This window comes from Agrilus planipennis, unplaced genomic scaffold, assembly GCF_000699045.2.
Source record: "Agrilus planipennis isolate EAB-ADULT unplaced genomic scaffold, Apla_2.0 scaffold84, whole genome shotgun sequence".
Taxonomy (NCBI): Eukaryota; Metazoa; Arthropoda; class Insecta; order Coleoptera; family Buprestidae; genus Agrilus; species Agrilus planipennis.
This window is the reverse complement of record NW_020439025.1, coordinates 652,959-674,893: the sequence shown is the minus strand read 5'-3', so window position 1 is coordinate 674,893 and position 21,935 is coordinate 652,959. Positions and strand designations below refer to the sequence as shown.

The following is a 21,935-nucleotide window of genomic DNA, read 5'->3' as shown; positions in this document are numbered from 1 at the left end:
AAAAAATATGTATGTAAATAGAAGTATAACTTCCAACACGTGTACATATGTGGGTACACACACAATCTTGCCAAATTGTCTCGAACTGATGTGAGATAAACTTTTAACCCACTACTTGTAAAGATTTCCGCCCTTGTGTATATATTACGTACATATAAATTTCTACTTACTAAATATTACCCTTGCAGCTTGTACCCTCCTGTATATTTCGCTTTTTTTTGTGCACTCTTGCAATTTCACGTCCAGATGAAACTCTGTCTTGGCTTATTGTAAATAATTTGCAGCTTCTACTTCTTACTAATGAACACGTTATAATATTCGGTGCGGAAATATAGGTAACTAACTGACTTACAGGAAGCTTTCGACGTTTTGGGTTTCACCCAAGAAGAGAAGAATGATATTTACAAGATCACTGCCGCCGTCATGCACATGGGTGGTATGAAGTTGGGTCGTGAAGAACAAGCTGAAGCCGATGGCACAGAAGTACGTTGATAGAAAACCGTAGAATCAAAATATTTTACCGATTTCTTTTATTTTTTTTTCTATTAAATCAGGAAGCCGAGCGTGTGGCCAAATTGTTAGGAATTGATACCCAAGGCTTTGTTACTGCCCTCTTGAAACCAAGAATCAAGGTCGGTAACGAATTCGTCACACAGGGTCGTAACGTTGCCCAGGTCAACTACTCCGTTGGTGCCTTGGCAAAGGCTATGTTTGACAGGCTGTTCAAGTTCCTTGTCAAGAAGTGTAACGAAACCCTGGACACCAAACAAAAGAGACAGCACTTCATTGGTGTACTGGATATTGCTGGTTTTGAAATTTTCGATGTAAGTTCGAAAAAAATGCGTCTCTATTGTAGACGTATGCATTTTTGAAAAATAAAAGAAAAATGGAAGAAGAAGCATAACAAAATCGTTTACAATGAATTTATCACAATAAGAGGTTGAGAAACCGTGTAATTCATCTTCCATTTTCCTTGTTGCAATTTCTTTTTTACAGGAATTTTTATTTAGATATTTTTATTGTCTTATATACTTTACTTATTGTAGGCATTTTAAAATTATCTACGACTTTTCAGCTATTCTATTTTCTATACTTTTGACGCGTCATTCCATATCTCCTCTGCTTTTTTTTATTCGTTTTTTTATTTTTTATTTTTTATTTGATTATTATCTTTATTTTCGCAAACAGTATAACGGCTTTGAACAGCTTTGCATTAACTTCACAAACGAAAAACTTCAGCAATTCTTTAACCATCACATGTTCGTACTGGAACAAGAAGAGTACACCCGTGAAGGAATCCACTGGGAGTTCATTGATTTCGGAATGGACTTGCTTGCTTGTATTGAACTTATTGAAAAGGTATTTTAAGTTGCAGTCTAACATGGATGCTTGTTAGCATATTCTTTTTTGGTTAATTTTTTTTTGTATTTGTCAAAGTTTTTGCGTTAGGTTCTGTTTGAGGGTAGGATTCGTGTACAATTTGCACCATGTGAATGTATTTTAAATGTTTTGTACAGTACAACGGGTTTGAACAACTATGTATTAACTTTACCAACGAAAAATTGCAACAATTCTTTAACCATCACATGTTCGTACTGGAACAAGAGGAATACCAACAGGAAGGTATTCAGTGGCAGTTCATTGATTTCGGGATGGATTTGCTTGCTTGTATTGAGTTAATTGAGAAGGTAATTTCAGGAAAAGGTCCAGAACGTTGTTTATATTATCCGAAAGGTAGATGTTGTATTTGCCTACCCTTGGCGGACTTGTCAAAATCCAAAGAAGGGTTTTTTGTGCATGAATTCCGTTATAGGTTCAAATACCAATGAATGGTTCGAATGGGTAGTTTCCAAAAGTCTTTTCGTTGCTTTAATAGTGTTTGGTATGTTAGTTGACTAGCGCCCCATGGACGGAGCGCTGGGTTTCTTGGTTATCTGAGACACATCAACGAAGGGCGTAACCACCCTTTGCAGTTACTGTACATCTTAAGCGAGTCGTGTTTTTTGGTTAGCTTGGCTGTTGCAGATGAGGTTCCAATACTAGGAAAAATTACACTGGACACTTCTTATCACCACTATCTCCATTTAGTCACTTAGTCACTGTAGTTTTAAGTAGAATCATGTTCAGCATTCTCCATGGATCGGGATGCTGTCTAGAGTGCACACTTTAATCACTAATCAATCCTTCCTTCGATGCAGTTTAACAGTTTTGAACAACTCTGCATCAACTTCACAAACGAAAAACTACAACAATTCTTTAACCATCACATGTTCGTACTTGAACAAGAAGAATACCGACAGGAAGGTATTGAGTGGACATTTATTGACTTTGGAATGGACTTAGTAGCTTGTATTGACTTGATCGAAAAGGTAATTAATCGCGAGACGAGTTACAACAAATGCGAAAAGAATGAGGAGCACAATGCAGCAGCTATGCGAATATCTACATGTCTTAACATGGGCGAATCTACCATACTTGTTTTAACACTGCGGGCCGTACCAAGGAGCTTTCGAATTTTACTACTCACACAAAACACCTGACACATTTTCTGTTCTATTTGTTTCATTTGTGCTAATCAAAGAGAAAACTGTATATAATCGGGCGGTGCTTCCAGAAAGCATCGTCAGTGTATGTAACCTCTGTGACTAATATTCCATGTAGTTTAACAGTTTTGAGCAGTTGTGCATCAACTTTACAAATGAAAAGTTACAACAATTCTTTAACCACCACATGTTCGTTCTCGAACAAGAAGAATATCAAAGAGAAGGAATCGAGTGGGCCTTCATTGATTTTGGCATGGACTTAGTTGCTTGTATTGACCTAATCGAAAAGGTAACTGGACGTAGCAAATTACCAAAAAAAAAAAATGACTCCAATCAAAATTAACCGACTCAATCGCTGTCACTTCTTCTTCAAAATGTACACTGCTCTGCTAATAAATAATTCTGTATCAACATTTATTATCTCCTATCATAAGAAGACACTATTAGAAATTATTAACATTGGTGATATAGACTTATGTATACCTCGACTGTGCTAATGTTTTTCTGTGTTTATTTGTTTTTCTTGTCTGACTGTCTGTTTGTTGTGATTACGCTTCTACTAAATGTTGCAGTACAACGGTTTTAATCAACTGTGCATTAATTTTGCCAACGAAAAATTGCAACAATTTTATAATCATCACATGTTCATTTTGGAACAAGAAGAGTACGAAAGAGAAAAAATTCCTTGGACGTTTATAGATTTTGGAATGGACTTACAACCCGCGATAAATTTGATCGAAAAGGTAGACCGTTTCCCTACCACACGGTCATGCAATTTACTTTATTAACAGTAAAAAATTAAGCACTTCTTTTCGTGTTATCTTTTTAGTATTTACACGTATTATTATACATGTTCCTATATATACATCAATTGAAATGCACAGTAGATTCGTTATTATGTATCTGACCCAAAAATCAATATTGCACAAAGCTCGATGCCACAACGCTTGGAAGGTAACGCATGCTTTATGTAAATACAGTTTCTTATTATGTATGGCAACACTTATAATCTTTAGTGGTAAAATTGGCTCAATGAGTAAAGCAGTGACTTTCGAAACTAGACATGGCGAGTTCGAATCGCACCCGTAGCAGAACGTTTTAAAAGTATTTTTCACAGAGTTTGGACACTGAGCGTTTAATTTAAGCAGTAAAAAATTATCACTTCCTTTAAATCGAAGTACGATAGGCAAAAAACAAAGAGACTGCTAATAAACAAATTACAAGTGTTGTCATTTCAATGACCCAAATGCAGTTCCTATATCAAACTTGTTCTTAGCCTATGGGTATCCTCTCCATTCTTGAAGAAGAGTCTATGTTCCCCAAGGCTACCGACAAGACCTTTGAAGAAAAGTTGAACAACAACCACTTGGGTAAATCGCCCAACTTCATGAAGCCCAAACCACCAAAGCCTGGTCAACAAGCTGCCCACTTCGCCATTGGTCATTACGCCGGAAACGTAAGCCTTCATCACGACGGGAACCATTTGTTTTTTATATCGACTTGTTGAAATTACGTCTAGGTACCCTATAACATAACCGGTTGGTTAGAAAAGAACAAGGACCCTCTGAACGACACCGTTGTTGACTTGTACAAGAAGGGTAGCAACAAATTGTTGCAAGAAATCTTCGCCGATCATCCCGGTCAATCTGGTCAAGCTGATGCTGGTGGTGGCAAAGGTAATATTTACTACTTTTCGTTAAAGTTAAGCCTGGTTATAAGTTGGGAGTAATTGAAAGATCATTTAAAATGAATGATTTTTACCAATTTCGCTGATTTTGAAAATGGAGCAAATTAATTTTTGGACATTAAAAGATTTTTAACAAAAATCAGCAAATAATTTTTAAATTGTTTAATAGCGTACCTTAATTTACAAGGAGGCAGTTTATTAAGGATTAATAATGAAACATGAGTTATAAAAAAAATTTTTAGCCTTTATTAATTGCCTCTATTCTAGAATTTTAGAAATTCTTGTGACTATAATAATTGAATCTCTATTACAGAAGTAAACTTGCAAAAAATAAAAACCCACCTTATCAATCCTTTCCCAAATTATGTGGAGTACAATTATGAATCCCTAATACCAATAGTACCACATAATGTTGAAACCTTTTCACCTGATCTTAAATAATATTCTGATTGCATACAGGTCAGAAACGTCAAAAAGGTTCCGGTTTCCAGACCGTATCCAGTTTATACAGGGTAACTGTCTTCTCTGCTCTGCAAGGACATTGAGCTGAGTTATCCCAATCCTTTATCAGATACAGACATCAATTTAGGATATACAATTTTAAAGTTTTTACAAAACATCAAAAATACTTCAAAGGCTAGAAAAAGAAAATAAAACAGTCTGTATCTGTTCCTTTCTCTCCCATAGCTCTTGTAAATATCGCTGAACTACATGTTGCGAACATATTCTTGTATTTGTATCCCTTTACATACTTATATAGAGTTCACGTTCCCTGCCTGAAAAATGCAGTCCATTCTGAAACCCGAAATGAAAATAAATAATAATTTTATTGAAATGGACTGAATTTTTGTTATGTACATCATTACGATGTACGTAAAAATGGCAAAATTGTAGAGCGTGTAAATATGCTTTGAAATCTGCTTTGTTCCAATAGGTGGTCGTGGTAAAAAGGGTGGTGGTTTTGCAACCGTCTCATCCGCTTATAAGGTAGATTAAAACAAACAATAACTAAAGTAGTGACCCACTGTGTGATTTATTTATGAACACTCCACTTTAAGTAGAGAAGCACCAGGTCTGCTCTTAATGTAATTCATACCATACCATAACGAGACTTAGTTATTTGGTACCAACACTCAAATGCATAAAACACATCCGAAATTATTTTTAAACAATAATTAATGTCTTTTTCGTAATTTCGTGTTTATACACTTGCAGTAATTTGAAATTGTACTTATGCATTTAGGTGTTTCATAGTGAAAAGCACCATGTTACAGGGATGATTTTTTGCACCATTTGACCAAATATCCATTAATTATTATTAATACTTCGACACACAATTAAAACCCTCATTCATTTATGTAATACATTTGTAAAAAATATCAGTATCTCTACAATCCCATACTTACACAAAAAGATTTACTTTTTAGAAGGGATTGTAGCTGTGTTTTTTCTTTTTACGTTTTCTTTTTGTGATATAAGGTGAAAGTATTTTTTTCATTGTTCACTGATTTTGTTCAACAATAGTGAAACACCTAAGAACAGGAGTCTTTATACCACTACCATTATAAAAAAAAAATAAACAAGAACAACTGACTAATTTTGCTTTTACTGATTAAGCGCAGCACCCACGCTTTTGCTTTTAAATTAAAAAATTAACATCGACGCGCAAGTGATAGCAGTGAGAATTAACGTTCATAAATTCCTTTAGGAACAATTGAACAACTTGATGACCACTCTGAGGTCAACTCAGCCCCACTTCGTACGTTGTATCATTCCCAACGAATTGAAACAACCTGGTAAGTCTATTAAAAGAATGCCTCGGAACAAGAGTTTTATATATAACATAATTATAATATTTTTCGGCTATTTAATCTTACCTTGAACCATTTTATCGGTTTTTGGTCTCACAAAATATTATACAATAAATAACTAGTCATAATCCAAGAAGTGACTTATTGGTTATTGGATTTCATTGTAGGTATCCGAAAGTTTTACTATTAATTTAATTATCTTCTCAATAAACTTAAAAGAAATTTTGTTAGCCTACAAGATTCAACCTTTTGTTTTCAGTTCTTTAGATTCCATTCTTTTTCTTTTAATCCGTTTTTGTTTTTTTATGAAATAGACAAAAAAATTTAAAAAATTTACTTTAGCATACCTTAAAGAAACTTTTAAAAGGCAATTTTTATAAAATCAGTAATGTGATCGTCAGAAAAATGCAATTGGTATAGTTAGGAATTACAAAAATATGACTATCTTTAAAAAAAATTTATTTAATTAATGATTTTAAATTTTGACGACGATTCGTGATTGTTGCATTACAATTTATCTTTGGGATTCAGTCGTATGGATTTTATTCTGTAGTGAGGTTTTATGAGTTTTACAATTTTCTTCTTCAGGATAGGACAGTAGTCCGTCGTGAAGAAGCGACTGTAAAGCTCACAAAACGTCCACGCAAAATAAAACCAACGCAACTGAAACTCGATAGAGCAACAGTAATGTAATATTTATTTACAATAACCATTTTTGTAACGTCAAAAATTAATCGATTAACGAATTACTTAACCGAACAAAACAGGATAAAAAATCATCTTATTTTTTATACTTCAGGTGTAATCGACTCCCATTTGGTAATGCACCAGCTGACTTGTAACGGTGTACTTGAAGGTATCCGTATTTGTCGTAAAGGTTTCCCCAACAGGATGGTATATCCTGATTTCAAGCTTCGGTAAGGAAACCAGAATAAAATTAATAATTATTAAAGAGTAGATGCAAATTAGGAAGTGAAAAACAGAAACAGTATCCTATCACAACGGAATTTTATTTATATTAAATATTTTTTAAAATCGAATTAATCACTTGTTTTCGATTTCATTTTCACAGTTGAAATTATTTGTGAAATCTTTTAATTATTCCTTTATAAAAAATACTACGTCCTTTGTTTTTGAAAATAAGTTTTGAGAAGTGGATGTTTAAATTGAATTGAGTAATTTTCTTAGTTATATGATTTTGGCGCCTGCCACAATGGCAGCAGAATCAGATCCAAAGGAAGCTGCTAGAAAATGTTTAGAAGAAATCAAATTAGATCCTGAAAGTTATCGTATTGGTCATACAAAGGCAAGATTTAGCCCCCCTTTTATATGACACGAAACTTTCTTTCTTTGTTTGTCCGTTAGTTTTTTTTAAAAACCTTACTGTGACGTCACTTTTAGTAGACCTAGTAGTGTGCCACACGTTCGTTGCACATTTCTGTTGCATCATAGATAGTCAAACCTATTCGCCACTATAATTCACAGAAAGCACGATTTTTCCCTTGTTTTTTTTTTATTGAACATACACGTTGTTATCACGTCAATTGTTACTATATTGATGGACGTCCTTTTTGTACCAAGTAGTTGAAATTTCTCCGAAAATGTGTAAGTCTATCACAATCTAACCTATTCTTTCCATACAGTTACAAGATTTTATCCCCTAAGGAAGTAGATAAGGAGAGTGACCCCAAAAAGTGTGCCCAAGTTATCTTAGACGCTAGCGCACTTGATAGTGAACTTTACCGTCTTGGTCACACTAAGGCATGTTCCTATTTGTTGTCAATTGTTAAACAACTGTCAACGTTTATTATTGCTGCGTTTGATCAAGTTGGATTATGTGTTCCATTGTTTTCTCGGCCAATCAAAGACGCCTTTGATCGCGTTCGGCCTTAAGTGTTTCTTTAATGTTGAGAATCAATAAAATCTGCCTGTTAACCATCGAATAATGATACGGTTTCATCGTGTCTTGAACACGTTTGAGATTGTATGTATATTGACAACCAACAAATTAGACATTGTTGGTCATCCATAACTAACCCATTTTGGGTCTAAAGCGCAATTTACAGCGTCGACCACAATACCTCTCTGTTTACTAATTAGATCATTCCAACAAAGCACCAGCAGGTGATCTGGAAGAAGTTATTTTCTAGTGTGTTGTTCTTTTATGTGCTTGTTTTTGTTACTAATAGTTGGCATTACACAGATACAAAATTCTGGCCGCCAGCAAAATTAAAGACATGTCACCTACAGAAGCAACTAGAGTTATTGTTGACCTCGTAGGCATTGACCCAGAACAGTACCGATTTGGACATACCAAGGTATACACGAAAGGTTTTTAAATAAACACCACTATGTATAACATTGAAACGCCTTAATGGTATGATTTATGTAGTTTTTAAAATTTGGTGGTTTATTTAAAAACGGAAAGCTTGCTTTTCGTGTACATTCCATGCAGGCCATTTCTTTCCATTTAAAGTAGTAACTCCAAAATTCATTGGATTTTTTATTTGTGTGAAGATATGTATTTAGAAAGGGGTCTAGATTATTTGAAAACTCTTTTCCCTTTTCCTTAAAATATTTTTTTTGTACAAGTGATAAATTAATAATACTATAATTTTATTTTCAAAGTAGTCATAAATACGTAATGAAAATCCTACTTAACACTTTCAAAAGTAAAATATGATTGGAGCCATATTCCTGTTTCATGATGTAACACCCTATAATTTGATATAAAAATTATATAAATTTTATTGACATCTGCCCAAAAGACAAATAATCAATGCCACACTAGAAACGTGTCAATACAATTCATGAAACAGTTGTAATATTTCATGAAAATTTTTTTATTTGTGTAAGGAGGTACAATGCAAATTTTTGACTACTAATTCAGATGCCTCTCCAGTGAAGGAAATGGCTGCATAGATAAAGTAGAGCCCTAGTTCCCAAAACGATGTGCTGCTTTTTAAAACAATATTTGTCCAATAAAAGTGTTGCATGCAAAGTCTCTAATATATCTGCGTAAGCACCGATGCATCTGACATCCGACAAACCTAAAGGTTATCGTTTTGTGGATACTTCTTTTCATCTTTTTACTATAGATCAAACTTATTAACTAGACTAGAAGGGATTTTGTGTCTTTTCTAATAGCTAGAATTATTTCGATTGCCACAAAAATAGCGTTAAAGTTACACCTACATATTTTACTGAAAAGAAGTAACGTTAGAAGAAGTTTTGACCCACAAAACCATAACTTTGTGTCCTTTTTTTGTTTCTGACTTGCTAATCGATACACATAGGTATTCTTCCGAGCTGGTGTGTTGGGTCAGATGGAAGAATTACGTGACGAACGTCTTGGTAAGATCATGACTTGGCTCCAGTCTTGGGCTCGTGGTTACTTGTCCAGAAAGGAGTTCAAGAGGTTACAGGAACAACGTCTTGCTCTCCAAGTCGTACAACGCAACTTGCGCAAATACCTCAAACTCCGTACCTGGCCATGGTACAAACTCTGGCAGAAGGTCAAGCCTCTCCTCAACGTCACCCGCGTCGAGGATGAGATTGCGGTAAGTTGTATTGTACAACTGATATTTCAATTCTTATTAGACAAAATAATCTTCTTTAAAATAGGATATGAATGCCTGCATCTTGGTTATGTTTAGAACTAAAATTGATAAGAGAGCACCAAAGAAAAATACAGTTAAAGGAATGCTTGATAAAATAACAAATAAAAAATTATATTTCGCTTCATAATTCAAATACCTTCTAACAATAAATATTTGGCAATAAAAACATAATGTTTTGCAAATTTAAATGACAGTAAATGATAATTTATCAAAACAGCTGATGATCAAAATAAAACAAATAAGAAAATTGTTAGGAAGTTAAAACTAATCGATTTTTAAAATTTCAAAATAAAGTTATAGTAATATTTTTCTTAGTTTGTATGAAGTGCTTTAAAGTATCTATCATAATTTTATTATTGCAAGACTTTTAAGAAACAGTTTTTTATTTACAAAATATTTATTTTTGGTAAAATATCAAATACAACCTACTACCACTTTGTCGAATTAAATATTAAAAAAAGAAACGGCATTGACGTCATTCACTACTAACTATGCACAGTTTAAACATAATTTTGATCATGATTTATACGACATAGATATAATATCGTTACACTATAAAAGTAGGTGAACAAATTTTCAGCCTCATGTTTCCGCGCGACGTCAAATTCCAGGGCTATGAATAGGATATTTTCTTTTACTGTGCCTTTATATATATGGAGCCACGAAATACCTATTTAATAAAGTTACTTCGAATATTTTTTAAACTATTTATAACCTCGTGTCATAAATACCCAAATGAATTTTCATCGGCTCATAAAAAATGTATGAAAATTGGAATGAACACCTAAAAAACATGCTTAAGTAGCATAACCTACTAAGATTATATTACTAATCGTACACCAACGTTACTATTGTACAAGATTTTAGAAATCTTTTACAATACCAACTTTAAACTTTAAAACGTTGCATTATTTTCTGCTATGCACTTATAATAATAGTTTCTTTATTGCAATTGTTTCTTTAATTGGTAATTAAACAGTTGGTACAACGCCGCAATTAAATTACTTAATAGCAGCCGATGAGTTAAAGAAAATGATTTAATTAACAATTAACACATTCTAATACGGCGAACAATTAAAGCTAGGTACTTAATAGCTTAGGAAAGCTTTTACATCGTATGCTATAAAATCGACGGTGAAATTAAAAGATTAAAAGGCGAGTTAAGTTTATAGTAAAAAGCATGCAGCATCTAAAAATAACCTGTCTAATCTACGGTGAAATATTTATCGAAAGATAACAAACACATGAAAATTGACGATTTCGGTCGAGGATTAAGAGAGCGCGGCAGCGTCTTTAATTTTATACCTGAGGCGTCCAGTATGATTCGTATCAAATTTATATTACCTTAATTTAGAAGTGCTATTTCGGTAGACTCCGCCTCTATCCGTCGTCAACCGCACTTGCATCACATATTTTTACCATCTTTCATCGAAAATCGGATCCCACCCACATGCGTCTATTTTTTTTTTTCGGAAAAAATGCAATTTTCCCAATTTCCAGCACCAGTCGACACTTGAATTCGGTACGGGGCGGACATAACACCTGGACCATCTTGGGGTCTAGCGGTGCACTTACACGATACGATATTAACGAAACGTTACGATTGGAAATAAAGCTAAGAAATTTCGGTTGCACTTAGTAATTGTTTTCTTTTTATTTGTTCATTTTGTGAAACGAATCTGAATTTGTATTATCGACCCGTTTACGGAATTGGCAGTTAACGAAAATTCGACAAAATGGTAGACATCGATTACAATTGTCCTGACAAGACAGAAATTTTACAGAAACTGGAAGAAAAAGCCAAGAAAGCCCAGGAAGCTTTCGAACGCGAAGAGAAGGCCAAAAAAGAACTTGAGGGTCTATATGCCAAGCTATTGGAAGAGAAGACTTCCTTGCTGTCCCAATTGGAAGGCGAAAAGGGAAGCCTTAGCGAAGTTCAAGAAAGGGCCAACAAACTCCAAGCCCAAAAGAGTGATCTTGAATCCCAATTGTCTGTAAGTACCTTTTCACCTTCTTTTGAATGTTCTATAAATTTAGTGTTCGGAATTCAATCATTTATTTACATTTTGCTTCTAAAATTAGAAGAACGTCGTAAAGTTGTAGATTTTTGTGAAAAAATCATGAATTAATTAATTTCCTTTTGAATCAAGAATGCTTGATGACTTTGTGTACTGAAATAATAACGGTTATTGTGTTCAGAATAAGCAAAATTAGAACTTCATATTAATTGCTGGTTTTGCTCTTCAGAAATTTCCATGGCGTTACAATTTTGGTATGTTTTCTCAGCTCGTTCATAAACCCAACTCTTGTTTATTTTCTGTAAAAACAATCTCCCAATTTTATGAAACCTTTTGCGGTTTGTGTTATAAGCATGGTTATGAATGTTTATTTTTCCAACCGTTACCAGCAGAACGAACTAAAAATATCTTTGAAAAACGCGTAACGGCACAATCTCGATCTAGAATGGTCCATTTGTGAATCAGCAAGCATAAAAATTATCAAAAATGTATATTTTAAGTACCCAAATGAATCATAACTAATAAATAATGTGTTGGGTTGTGATTCAGGAATCATAAAAAATATCACTTGTTTTGAGATACGAATGATTCATGAAATACCTTGCGTCAACTTATTAGCGAGACTTGAAGAAATCAGTGTAATGCCACTTAAATCCTTACTAAATTTAAATTCGTCCGACCTACTATTAAGATGCGTGGTTGTAGAATTTTTATTCGTGCATTCATATGTTAACAGATATACCACCTGCCTAAATTTAGGTCTATATTACAGTCACGCATGTATAGATTAGGAGACATTTATAAAACTGTCTCATTTCTCCTGTCTAAATTTATCTTGTTACCCGTATCGTGTTGAAGAGATTGCTTTCATGCACTAATTAATCGTTGGCGCAGTTGCTACGAAAAGATTTTAATCAATTAAAAACTCAAGTTTACCTACTCTTAATAACGATTAACCTGGCTAAGAGTCAATTCGTGTTTTGTTCATGCCTTTAAGCCATTAAGACAGATCGGATACTTTGATATTTGCGACTTACCTACCCACCGAGATCGAAAATATTTTATTGGCTCCAGCCCAAAAGATTCAATTTTAATGATGTTTACCCGAGTTTTTGGTTCATACTTGATTAAGCTCTCCAAAAGTTCCGCATCAATTACACGTTTTATATCTACATATATGCATACTCTTAGGAAACCCAAGACCGTCTCACCCAAGAAGAGGATGCCCGCAATCAACTCTTCCAACAGAAGAAGAAACTCGAACAAGAGATTTCGGGCTACAAAAAAGACGTTGAAGATTTAGAGCTCTCTCTACAAAAATCCGAACAGGATAAGGCTTCCAAGGAACATCAAATCAGAAACTTGAACGATGAAATCGCTCACCAAGATGAACTCATCAACAAACTCAACAAGGAAAAGAAACTTTCAGGCGAAAACAACCAAAAGGTAGCTGAAGAACTCCAAGCTGCTGAAGACAAAGTCAACCACCTTAACAAAGTTAAAGCTAAACTCGAACAAACTTTGGATGAACTCGAGGACTCTCTAGAACGCGAAAAGAAACTCCGTGGTGACGTAGAGAAGGCCAAGAGGAAGGTTGAGGGAGACCTCAAACTTACTCAAGAAGCCGTCGCTGACTTGGAACGTAACAAAAAAGAGCTCGAACAAACCATTCAACGTAAAGACAAAGAAATCTCCTCCCTCACTGCCAAACTCGAAGACGAACAATCTGTTGTTGGCAAACAACAGAAACAAGTTAAGGAACTCCAGGCTCGCATTGAAGAATTAGAAGAAGAAGTTGAAGCCGAACGTCAAGCTCGAGCTAAGGCTGAAAAACAACGTGCTGACTTAGCCCGTGAATTGGAAGAACTTGGCGAACGTCTTGAGGAAGCTGGTGGAGCCACATCTGCCCAAATCGAACTCAACAAGAAACGTGAAGCTGAACTCGCCAAACTCCGCCGTGATCTGGAAGAAGCCAATATTCAACATGAAGGTACCCTCGCCAATCTTCGCAAGAAGCACAACGACGCAGTTGCTGAGATGGGTGAACAGATTGATCAACTTAACAAACTGAAGGCAAAGTAAGTTGACATTTTTTCTATGAGGCCGGTTTATTACAGTTGGGGATTAAGCTTAAAATAAATTCTTATTTAAAAGTTAGAATTTACATTGGTAACAACATTTTAAATTGCCTGTAGAGCTGAAAGAGATCGGGCTTCGATTTATGCTGAATTGCAACAAACGCGTGCTGCTGTGGATCAAGTGGGACGGGAAAAGGTACTTAGGGTCCCCAGTGTTTCGTTCGATTCAAAAATTGCCCTTAGCATGTTTAACCTGCACATGTACCCATTACCTATATGTATTTTTACTATTCTGTTATTGTTTTGTCCCACAGGGCAGAAAAAGAAAAGGCTCAATACTTCGGCGAATTGAACGACTTACGCGCTAGCGTTGACCACTTGGCTAACGAGAAGGTACCTGCGATTTGTGTGGCACACGGCCTAGCGCGATTATTATTTATCAATTAACTATTATTTTATTATTTTTTACTTCAAGCTTTTTATCAACGATTATTTTACTGCTGCTTCAGTGTTTCAAGCCTTTTCTTGTTTTCTTTGACGTATCTTACCATAATTAAATTATAAAAACTAGCATAATACTTATTTAAACCTTTCAGCCACTTAACATTGCGATCTTCTAACTCATAATATTATGTGACGTACTTTCTGTGTTGTTAACGTTGTTGTTAAGCCAAATTACTCAAGCTAGTGATTTCATTAATAATGTCCATCAGATTTGTAACTTTAATGAATTCTTAGGCTGCCCAAGAAAAGATCTCCAAGCAACTCCAACAACAACTTAATGACGTCCAAGGAAAACTCGATGAAACCAACCGTACACTTAACGACTTTGATGCTGCCAAGAAGAAGTTGTCTATTGAGAACTCTGACCTTCTCCGTCAACTTGAAGAAGCTGAATCACAAGTATCTCAGCTCAGCAAAATCAAAATCTCGTTGACCACTCAATTGGAAGACACCAAGAGATTGGCTGATGAAGAAGCTCGTGAACGTGCCACACTTTTGGGTAAATTCCGCAACTTGGAACACGACTTGGACAACATTCGTGAACAAGTTGAAGAAGAAGCCGAAGCTAAGGCCGATATCCAACGGCAACTCAGCAAAGCCAACGCTGATGCTCAACTCTGGCGCTCCAAATACGAATCAGAGGGTATTGCCCGCTCTGAGGAACTTGAGGAAGCCAAGAGGAAACTTCAAGCCCGTCTTGCTGAAGCTGAAGAGACCATTGAATCCCTCAACCAGAAGGTTGTAGCTCTCGAGAAGACCAAGCAACGTCTGGCCACTGAAGTAGAAGACCTTCAACTCGAAGTTGATCGTGCTACAGCCATTGCCAACGCTGCCGAGAAGAAACAGAAGGCATTCGACAAAATTATTGGAGAATGGAAACTTAAGGTTGATGACTTGGCAGCTGAACTTGACGCCAGTCAAAAAGAATGCAGAAACTACTCTACCGAATTGTTTAGACTTAAGGGTGCCTACGAAGAAGGTCAAGAACAACTTGAGGCAGTTCGCAGAGAAAACAAGAACCTTGCCGATGAAGTTAAGGACTTGCTCGACCAAATTGGTGAAGGTGGCCGCAACATCCATGAAATCGAAAAAGCCAGAAAGCGATTGGAAGCTGAGAAGGATGAACTTCAAGCTGCTCTTGAAGAAGCTGAAGCTGCATTGGAACAGGAAGAAAACAAAGTACTTAGAAGCCAATTGGAATTATCTCAAGTACGTCAAGAAATCGACAGGCGCATTCAAGAGAAGGAAGAAGAATTTGAAAATACAAGAAAGAACCACCAACGTGCTCTCGACTCCATGCAAGCTTCTCTTGAAGCAGAAGCTAAAGGAAAGGCTGAGGCTCTACGCATGAAGAAGAAGTTGGAAGCTGATATCAACGAGCTTGAAATCGCATTGGACCATGCCAACAAGGTAAAAAAAATATCCAAAATGTAAATTTATCTTCTTCTCATATTTCTCTTCTATTTCATTTAGGCTAATGCTGAGGCCCAAAAGACCATCAAGCGCTACCAACAACAACTTAAGGACACTCAACAAGCCCTTGAGGAAGAACAACGTGCACGTGACGAAGCCCGTGAACAACTTGGCATTTCAGAACGTCGTGCCAACGCCCTTCAAAACGAACTGGAAGAGTCGCGCACTCTCTTGGAACAAGCCGATCGCGCCCGGCGCCAAGCTGAGCAAGAACTTGGAGATGCTCATGAACAACTCAACGACCTCTCTGCCCAAAACGCTTCGATATCTGCTGCCAAGAGGAAATTGGAATCCGAACTCCAGACTCTACACGCTGATCTCGATGAATTGTTGAACGAAGCCAAGAACTCCGAAGAGAAGGCCAAGAAGGCAATGGTTGACGCTGCCCGTTTGGCTGATGAACTTCGTGCCGAACAAGACCACGCACAAACCCAAGAAAAACTCCGCAAAGCACTTGAGACACAAATTAAGGACTTGCAAGTACGTTTGGACGAGGCCGAAGCTAACGCTCTTAAAGGAGGTAAGAAAGCCATCCAAAAACTTGAACAAAGGGTTCGAGAATTGGAGAACGAGCTTGACGGTGAACAGAGACGACATGCCGATGCTCAGAAGAACTTGAGGAAATCTGAACGTCGTATCAAGGAACTTAGCTTCCAAGCTGAAGAAGACCGCAAGAATCACGAGCGCATGCAAGACCTCGTTGACAAACTTCAACAGAAGATCAAGACCTACAAGAGGCAAATCGAAGAAGCAGAAGAAATCGCCGCCCTTAATCTTGCCAAATTCCGCAAAGCTCAACAAGAACTGGAGGAAGCCGAAGAACGTGCAGACATGGCTGAACAAGCTATTGCCAAATTCAGGGCGAAGGGACGTTCCGGATCTGCAGCACGAGGAGTCAGTCCGGCAGTAAGTAACAATTTTTATGTACCTACTATCGTAACATTTTATTCTATAATATTTATACTTTTGATGACTCTAAATGGTAAGGTGTTATCAAAAGAGCAAGTGCTACTGAATGTAGTGTCTGGGTATTTAAAAATATCTATTCACTAAATTGAAACTGCGTGTTAGGTGTTAAGCCACAAACCCACGGCGATCAATAGTTCATCAAACTGCTGATTTTAACAAATTCTTGATCAACAATTGAAATTGCTTATTGTGTTATACTACTCAAATTAAAAAATTAAAAATGTAATTATTATCGAACCATTTTTCTCATATTCTCGTATAAAATTTTGACTTGCCTTTAGTTACATTGCCTTTTTTTCCTTCAGAGAGGAAAGTCTGCAACAGTAGCCGAATAAAGCATAACTCCAGTAAGTGAGTGAACGGGTTTTTCTTAGAATTATCCCCTCATATGTCACCTTGATACAGTGGGCAATTGTACAGTTACGTCCTCTCATGAAAACAAATCGTTCCGTAATTGTAGAAATCGCTGACATTGCTGTTACATTGTTTTATTTTGTCTCCTTTCGTTTCTTGTAAAGCGTTGTCCGTATTGTAATTATTATTATCGTTACCACATGGTTTTTTCTGTTTGCAAATGTTTTAATTGTTTTTCCTTTTTAGCCTCCTAGACCACGTCCTATTGATGCCTTCGACGAATTCTAAGGAGCCGATTTTTGCACTGTGTGATCATTATGAGAACAACCAGAACGCGAAAAGAACACACACAGCAATACATTTCTATTGTTATATAATATATAGTTATATACATAATATACACATACCTTAGTTTAGAATATATTATTTTATAACTAAGTTTGTATGTCTTTATTTATGTCATAATTCCACTTTTAATTGTGTGAAAGTCTACTTTACGGTAAAATGGGAGGTGTTTATTTCTATTATTAGATATTGTCATCATCGATAAAGGGAAAAATATTATAGACGAAAATATAGAAGTCTCCGAAAATAGGTATATTAATTTGTAGGGTATTTATTGAAATTGTCGTGTATGAGACGTGTGTAGTAAATAAAAAGAACGATCATCCCGTTACCAACATCGACCAGAATATCGGATGATCTGGTGTTCTCTTCACGTTCGTTCTGTAACAGCATTATTTTTATTCTGTATTTATTTTGATGTTAACTACTGTTAAATATTAATTGTAAAATAAATAATTTAACTTAAAAAACATCGCCTATTATTACTGTTTATTAATAACAGTTACTGTTTACTTATACATTTTATCTATCATAATAGTCTACTCATAAATTTATTGGCAATGCAATATATCGTATCTTATTCTTCCTTTTTGTTTGTGGGTGCCAATTTGAGTGGTTTTGGAGGTGTGGTTTTTGGTTCAGTTCTCAGTAGTTGTGTAAAATGGCCCTTCATCACTTCCCAGTGTGTTTTAATCAATAAATTGACTCCGAATTTCTCACAATTTCTATTGAATATTGGATATAGATATCTTAGCAAACCATGGTCCAGTGTTGGGAACAAATGGTGCAAAGCGTGGTCCCCAAAACTGGTAAGAACAAGGAACTGGAATTTCGAAATATCTGATCTATCGACGACGCTGTCCAATTGGTAGACTCCCCAATCCAATTCTGGAAGTGGCCTGAAATTGATAATTTCAAAACAATTAAACAGTTTGCTTCCCTAAAGAAAATTAAATGGAAAGAGTGATTTGCAGTTTCATGCTAAAAAGACACACTTTCTAAAAAGTGACTGAAAAAAAAGAGAAAGATATTCCTCAAAAAATTGGTACTGAAGACTGACAAGTTATTTGTATTTCAACGTAGTAAATGTAACATGCGGTAGAGTTAAAACTTTGTCGACTTTTTTGGGAAGTATCATTTGAGAGGGTTGTATAAAATTGTCTGATTAATTTTACTAAAAATATTTATAAGTTCGCTTTTCAGGAATTTTAAACGAGAGGCGAGAGCAACTGATAGTGATGAAGGAAGTTAACCAAGCAATATCTATTTATTTCGTAAGTTGGAGTAAGACTTTTTCTACTTAGTTAGATACTATTATCACTTACCTTGAAGCATCTCCATCAAGAAATATCTCTGGATCTCTATGAGCAGCATTAATACCTATTATACCAAAATGTATTCCTGCGATTAACAAGATGTAGAAGAACATTAACAACACTTGTTGTAAAGAACCATTGAACCAGTACATTGGAATTAGAACAATGTATCCTAAAAAGTCGTCCCAGTACATTGGTGCTTTGTAGGGAACCAAACCAATTTTCCAAAGGGCTTTATGAACCATTCTAATACAGAAAATAATCGTAAGTCAAAAGTATTGGTACGACTCAAAAAGTACAAACTGCCATTTGCAATTATATTTAATTTCAAAACCATTGGTTATATTTCGATATATTAGTAGCTAATAAAAATTTTTCACGTGATTATCAAATTAAAGTAATTTTCATAAAGTTCGTGTTAAGATAAGGTTTTTCCAAACAAAAAGCATATTTTCGTTAGTTAGAGCAATTTTACTGAGACTAGATTCGTATGTATAGGTACATATACATGTCTTCTCTATTCTGGTTGGGGGAAGGGTGTGCTGGTCCTTCAAATTAACCGCTGACGTCGCATATATAAAAACAGAAGCGAATTGGGGAATTTTAAATCTCTGACTTGGAGCTAAAAGGGCCAACGTCAAAAATCATCACATTTTAGAAAATTTCAGTTGAAGTCTTTGTCAAAAATGCTTTCATTACAGTTAAAATGGAATCCAAGCTTCACTTATAAACACTGACTTTGCAAATAATAATATCCTTGAATAGAATAGGTATTACTTTTAATTTTTTAAAACATTCAAACATTTTCTAAACTTTGGCCCTTTTGCTTAAGTTGATCTGAATGAATTCATAATAATTTATGGATCCGACTATTGCTTTAATTTAGCATTGCCCGTTTTAACAAATAAAAGAAAACAAGAGAAATAATCTAATTCTATGTCGGGGATATGGGCGAAATTTCGTCGCAGATCCGCCGCAAGGAGTACTACGCCGACTAACACACCGCCTTTAAGAATGTTCACCGTAGTTGTGGACGAAACGTCAGGAGTCCAAATAGACCACGGCCCATCAGCCCAAAAAACTCTCAACATAGAATTAACGCCGGCCGTGAAAGCTTGCACTCAACCAAATAATCTAATGTTTACTCAAAATATCAAAATATTGACAGAAGCTCTTTTGGTTCCAAATAAAGTAGTACGACTATACGTTTTAATAGACATTTTGACAATGGGAAGAGTTTTCAAAATATCTGCTATAAATAGTAAAGTAAAATTATACCCTTTTAAATGGCCGAGTATGAAGAAAATTGCGTAAAAGATCGGTTGATACCACCATGCTAATTTTAAGTACCATTTACTTTTTGTCCATGGGAGATACTGACACATGGGTTCCAGAACCGAAATTTCCAGATCATTTATAGTGTTGGGGTAGAGATGGTGACTTAGCACGTGAGTTATTCTCCAGTCTCTGTAAGAAAAGCAAACCACAAAGGATAAACTTAATAATATTCTAACTGTATAATTCGTATAAAATTTTGGACTATTTCGGCTAATAACAATTTCATAATAAAACTTGGATAGAAGTTCTAAGTGTTTAAAGGATGTTAAACCAAGTTTTGTAAATCCTACTTTGTCTTCAAAAAATTCTAATAAATTATAAAATCTGATATCCTAAATCTTTGACATTCCATTTTTGATAAATTTCCAATTAAATACCAACAATTAGTTTTTTAGTGCTTTTGATATAGGCAGTGGTGTATGTTTTAAATTATTGATCTAGCTTCACTTATGTATTTGTCAAAATTGCAATCAAATGTTATCTACAAAAATGTGTTTTCCACCTTTTTATATTCATATTTTTATTTCTAAATTACATATATAAACGTGCCACATTTTCTAAAACTAGAGGAAAATCAACTGCAGAAACCGGTTTAAATATACCTAAGGCACAAGCTTGCTGATAACAGGCACAAAAAATGAGATGATCTCATTTATTCTCGGCTTTTTTACTTTCACTATCAAACGTCCTAGCTCAAGGTTATCCTTGTATGAGTTATGTCGGCCAGTAAATACGTATATTGTGAACAGTTTGTCAGTGTTGTTTTCGTCCTTTAAAATGTAAGTAACGCGATGTGGTTGTAGTTTGCGAGTTTGTGGATGCTTTTTGGCCTTCAAAATGTTTTTTTGGTGAGTCTGATCATTAGTTATAGTTAGTTTATAAGCTCCTAATCACTCTTAATAAATAAGTGGGTGCTATTAACTTTTCATACGTCAACATACACAAGTGCATCTGTATGGCAGGTACGCACATGAAAATATATGTTTTGTTTCTGTTTGTCAGTTAAATGCATAAATAATTTTAGCAAACTGTTAGGTGCTGCAGCTACCATCATGAAATGAATATCACACCAGATAGAAGCTCCAATCTTAATATTAATGGTCTTTGTTTCATATTGAAATTTCATGTAAAAAATGCAGTTGGGTTCATTTTTTTATAATTACAAACGTATTTTGAAGAAAAAAAAATACAACGTATAATTATACAACACGCTACTGAAGTGAAAGGTTTTCAAACACACAAACATACCGGAATAGGGGTTAAGGAATTGGTTTAATGGTATTATTTGTACACTATGCTTCGCACGGGTGCAATACTGATAGTAAATATACTGTAGAATGTTTTTATATACAACAATCACACCTTTTTTATCATTAGACAATACAAATCGGCCGGTACCGCCGCAACCGCTAAGTCCCTGCATTTTAAGTCTGTAAAGGGCTATATTGATCTATATTAAATGCACAATGTATTTAAGATACTTAATTGAATAAGAATTAATGCTGTATTTCTTAAAATCGCTTCGTAAATAAGCCATTATTTCTCATAAAAAGTAAAAGATAAAAAATGGTTATTATGGGTTATCCTTAAGAGATAGACATATACCATCCCGAACATTTTTGTAGTCCTTTTTAAGGTGTACAAAACTGTAGTACATAATTTTGATCTATCTTGTAGGATTCAGCCAGCGTTTGTATTGTAAGTGTTTACGACATCACATTACAAACCTCTAAAATTATCAGTGTTTCTCTACTATATTATGCATGTATTATACATATAAACTTTCCTCTTGAATTACTCTATCTATTAAAAAAAAACGCATTAAAATCCGTTGCGTAGTTTTAAAGATCTAAGCATACATAGGGACAGACAGCGGGGG

At 35.1% G+C, this 21,935-nt stretch overlaps 2 protein-coding genes and 1 long non-coding RNA gene across 53 annotated transcripts in view; 2 read left to right on the top strand and 1 right to left on the bottom strand.

Annotated features, from left to right (window-relative positions):
* Window positions 1-17,631, top strand: part of LOC108734887 (myosin heavy chain, muscle) — a 31,110-nt gene extending 13,479 nt beyond the window's left edge. For 5 of the 50 annotated variants that reach the window (XM_018466606.2, XM_018466616.2, XM_018466617.2 and 2 more), the window contains exons 10-24: window positions 555-824; window positions 2,662-2,832; window positions 3,820-3,999; window positions 4,063-4,219; window positions 5,165-5,217; window positions 5,939-6,026; window positions 6,841-6,958; window positions 7,685-7,802; window positions 9,338-9,601; window positions 11,446-11,655; window positions 12,871-13,757; window positions 14,072-14,150; window positions 14,496-15,671; window positions 15,735-16,640; window positions 17,304-17,623. In XM_018466606.2, coding sequence (XP_018322108.1) covers window positions 555-824; window positions 2,662-2,832; window positions 3,820-3,999; window positions 4,063-4,219; window positions 5,165-5,217; window positions 5,939-6,026; window positions 6,841-6,958; window positions 7,685-7,802; window positions 9,338-9,601; window positions 11,446-11,655; window positions 12,871-13,757; window positions 14,072-14,150; window positions 14,496-15,671; window positions 15,735-16,640; window positions 17,304-17,345 — 4,719 coding nt within the window. In that variant the 3' untranslated portion in view covers window positions 17,346-17,623. Of the gene's footprint in view, window positions 1-354; window positions 484-554; window positions 825-1,188; window positions 1,360-1,517; window positions 1,689-2,198; window positions 2,370-2,661; window positions 2,833-3,819; window positions 4,000-4,062; window positions 4,220-4,689; window positions 4,743-5,164; window positions 5,218-5,938; window positions 6,027-6,840; window positions 6,959-7,229; window positions 7,348-7,684; window positions 7,803-8,244; window positions 8,360-9,337; window positions 9,602-11,445; window positions 11,656-12,870; window positions 13,758-13,874; window positions 13,954-14,071; window positions 14,151-14,495; window positions 15,672-15,734; window positions 16,641-17,008; window positions 17,051-17,303 lie in introns of all 50 variants that reach the window. The other 45 variants (XM_025976421.1, XM_025976418.1, XM_025976419.1 and 42 more) reach the window with 29 other exon arrangements.
* Window positions 17,632-17,874: 243 nt separating this feature from the next.
* The window catches only part of LOC108734894 (cytochrome b5-related protein-like), a 10,448-nt gene continuing 6,387 nt past the window's right edge, over window positions 17,875-21,935 (bottom strand). The window contains exons 3-5 of one of the 2 annotated variants that reach the window (XM_018466655.2): window positions 19,997-20,185; window positions 18,728-18,964; window positions 17,875-18,301 (exon numbers count right to left, since the gene is read on the bottom strand). In XM_018466655.2, the coding sequence (XP_018322157.1) occupies window positions 17,980-18,301; window positions 18,728-18,964; window positions 19,997-20,185 (748 nt within the window). In that variant the 3' untranslated portion in view covers window positions 17,875-17,979. The remainder of the gene's footprint in view (window positions 18,302-18,727; window positions 18,965-19,996; window positions 20,186-21,935) is intronic. The other variant, XM_018466656.2, reaches the window with a different exon arrangement.
* LOC108734897 overlaps window positions 20,193-21,935 on the top strand; it is a 53,221-nt gene continuing 51,478 nt past the window's right edge. Inside the window, exon 1 of the long non-coding RNA XR_003231486.1 lies at window positions 20,193-20,904. This is a non-coding gene — a long non-coding RNA (uncharacterized LOC108734897). The remainder of the gene's footprint in view (window positions 20,905-21,935) is intronic.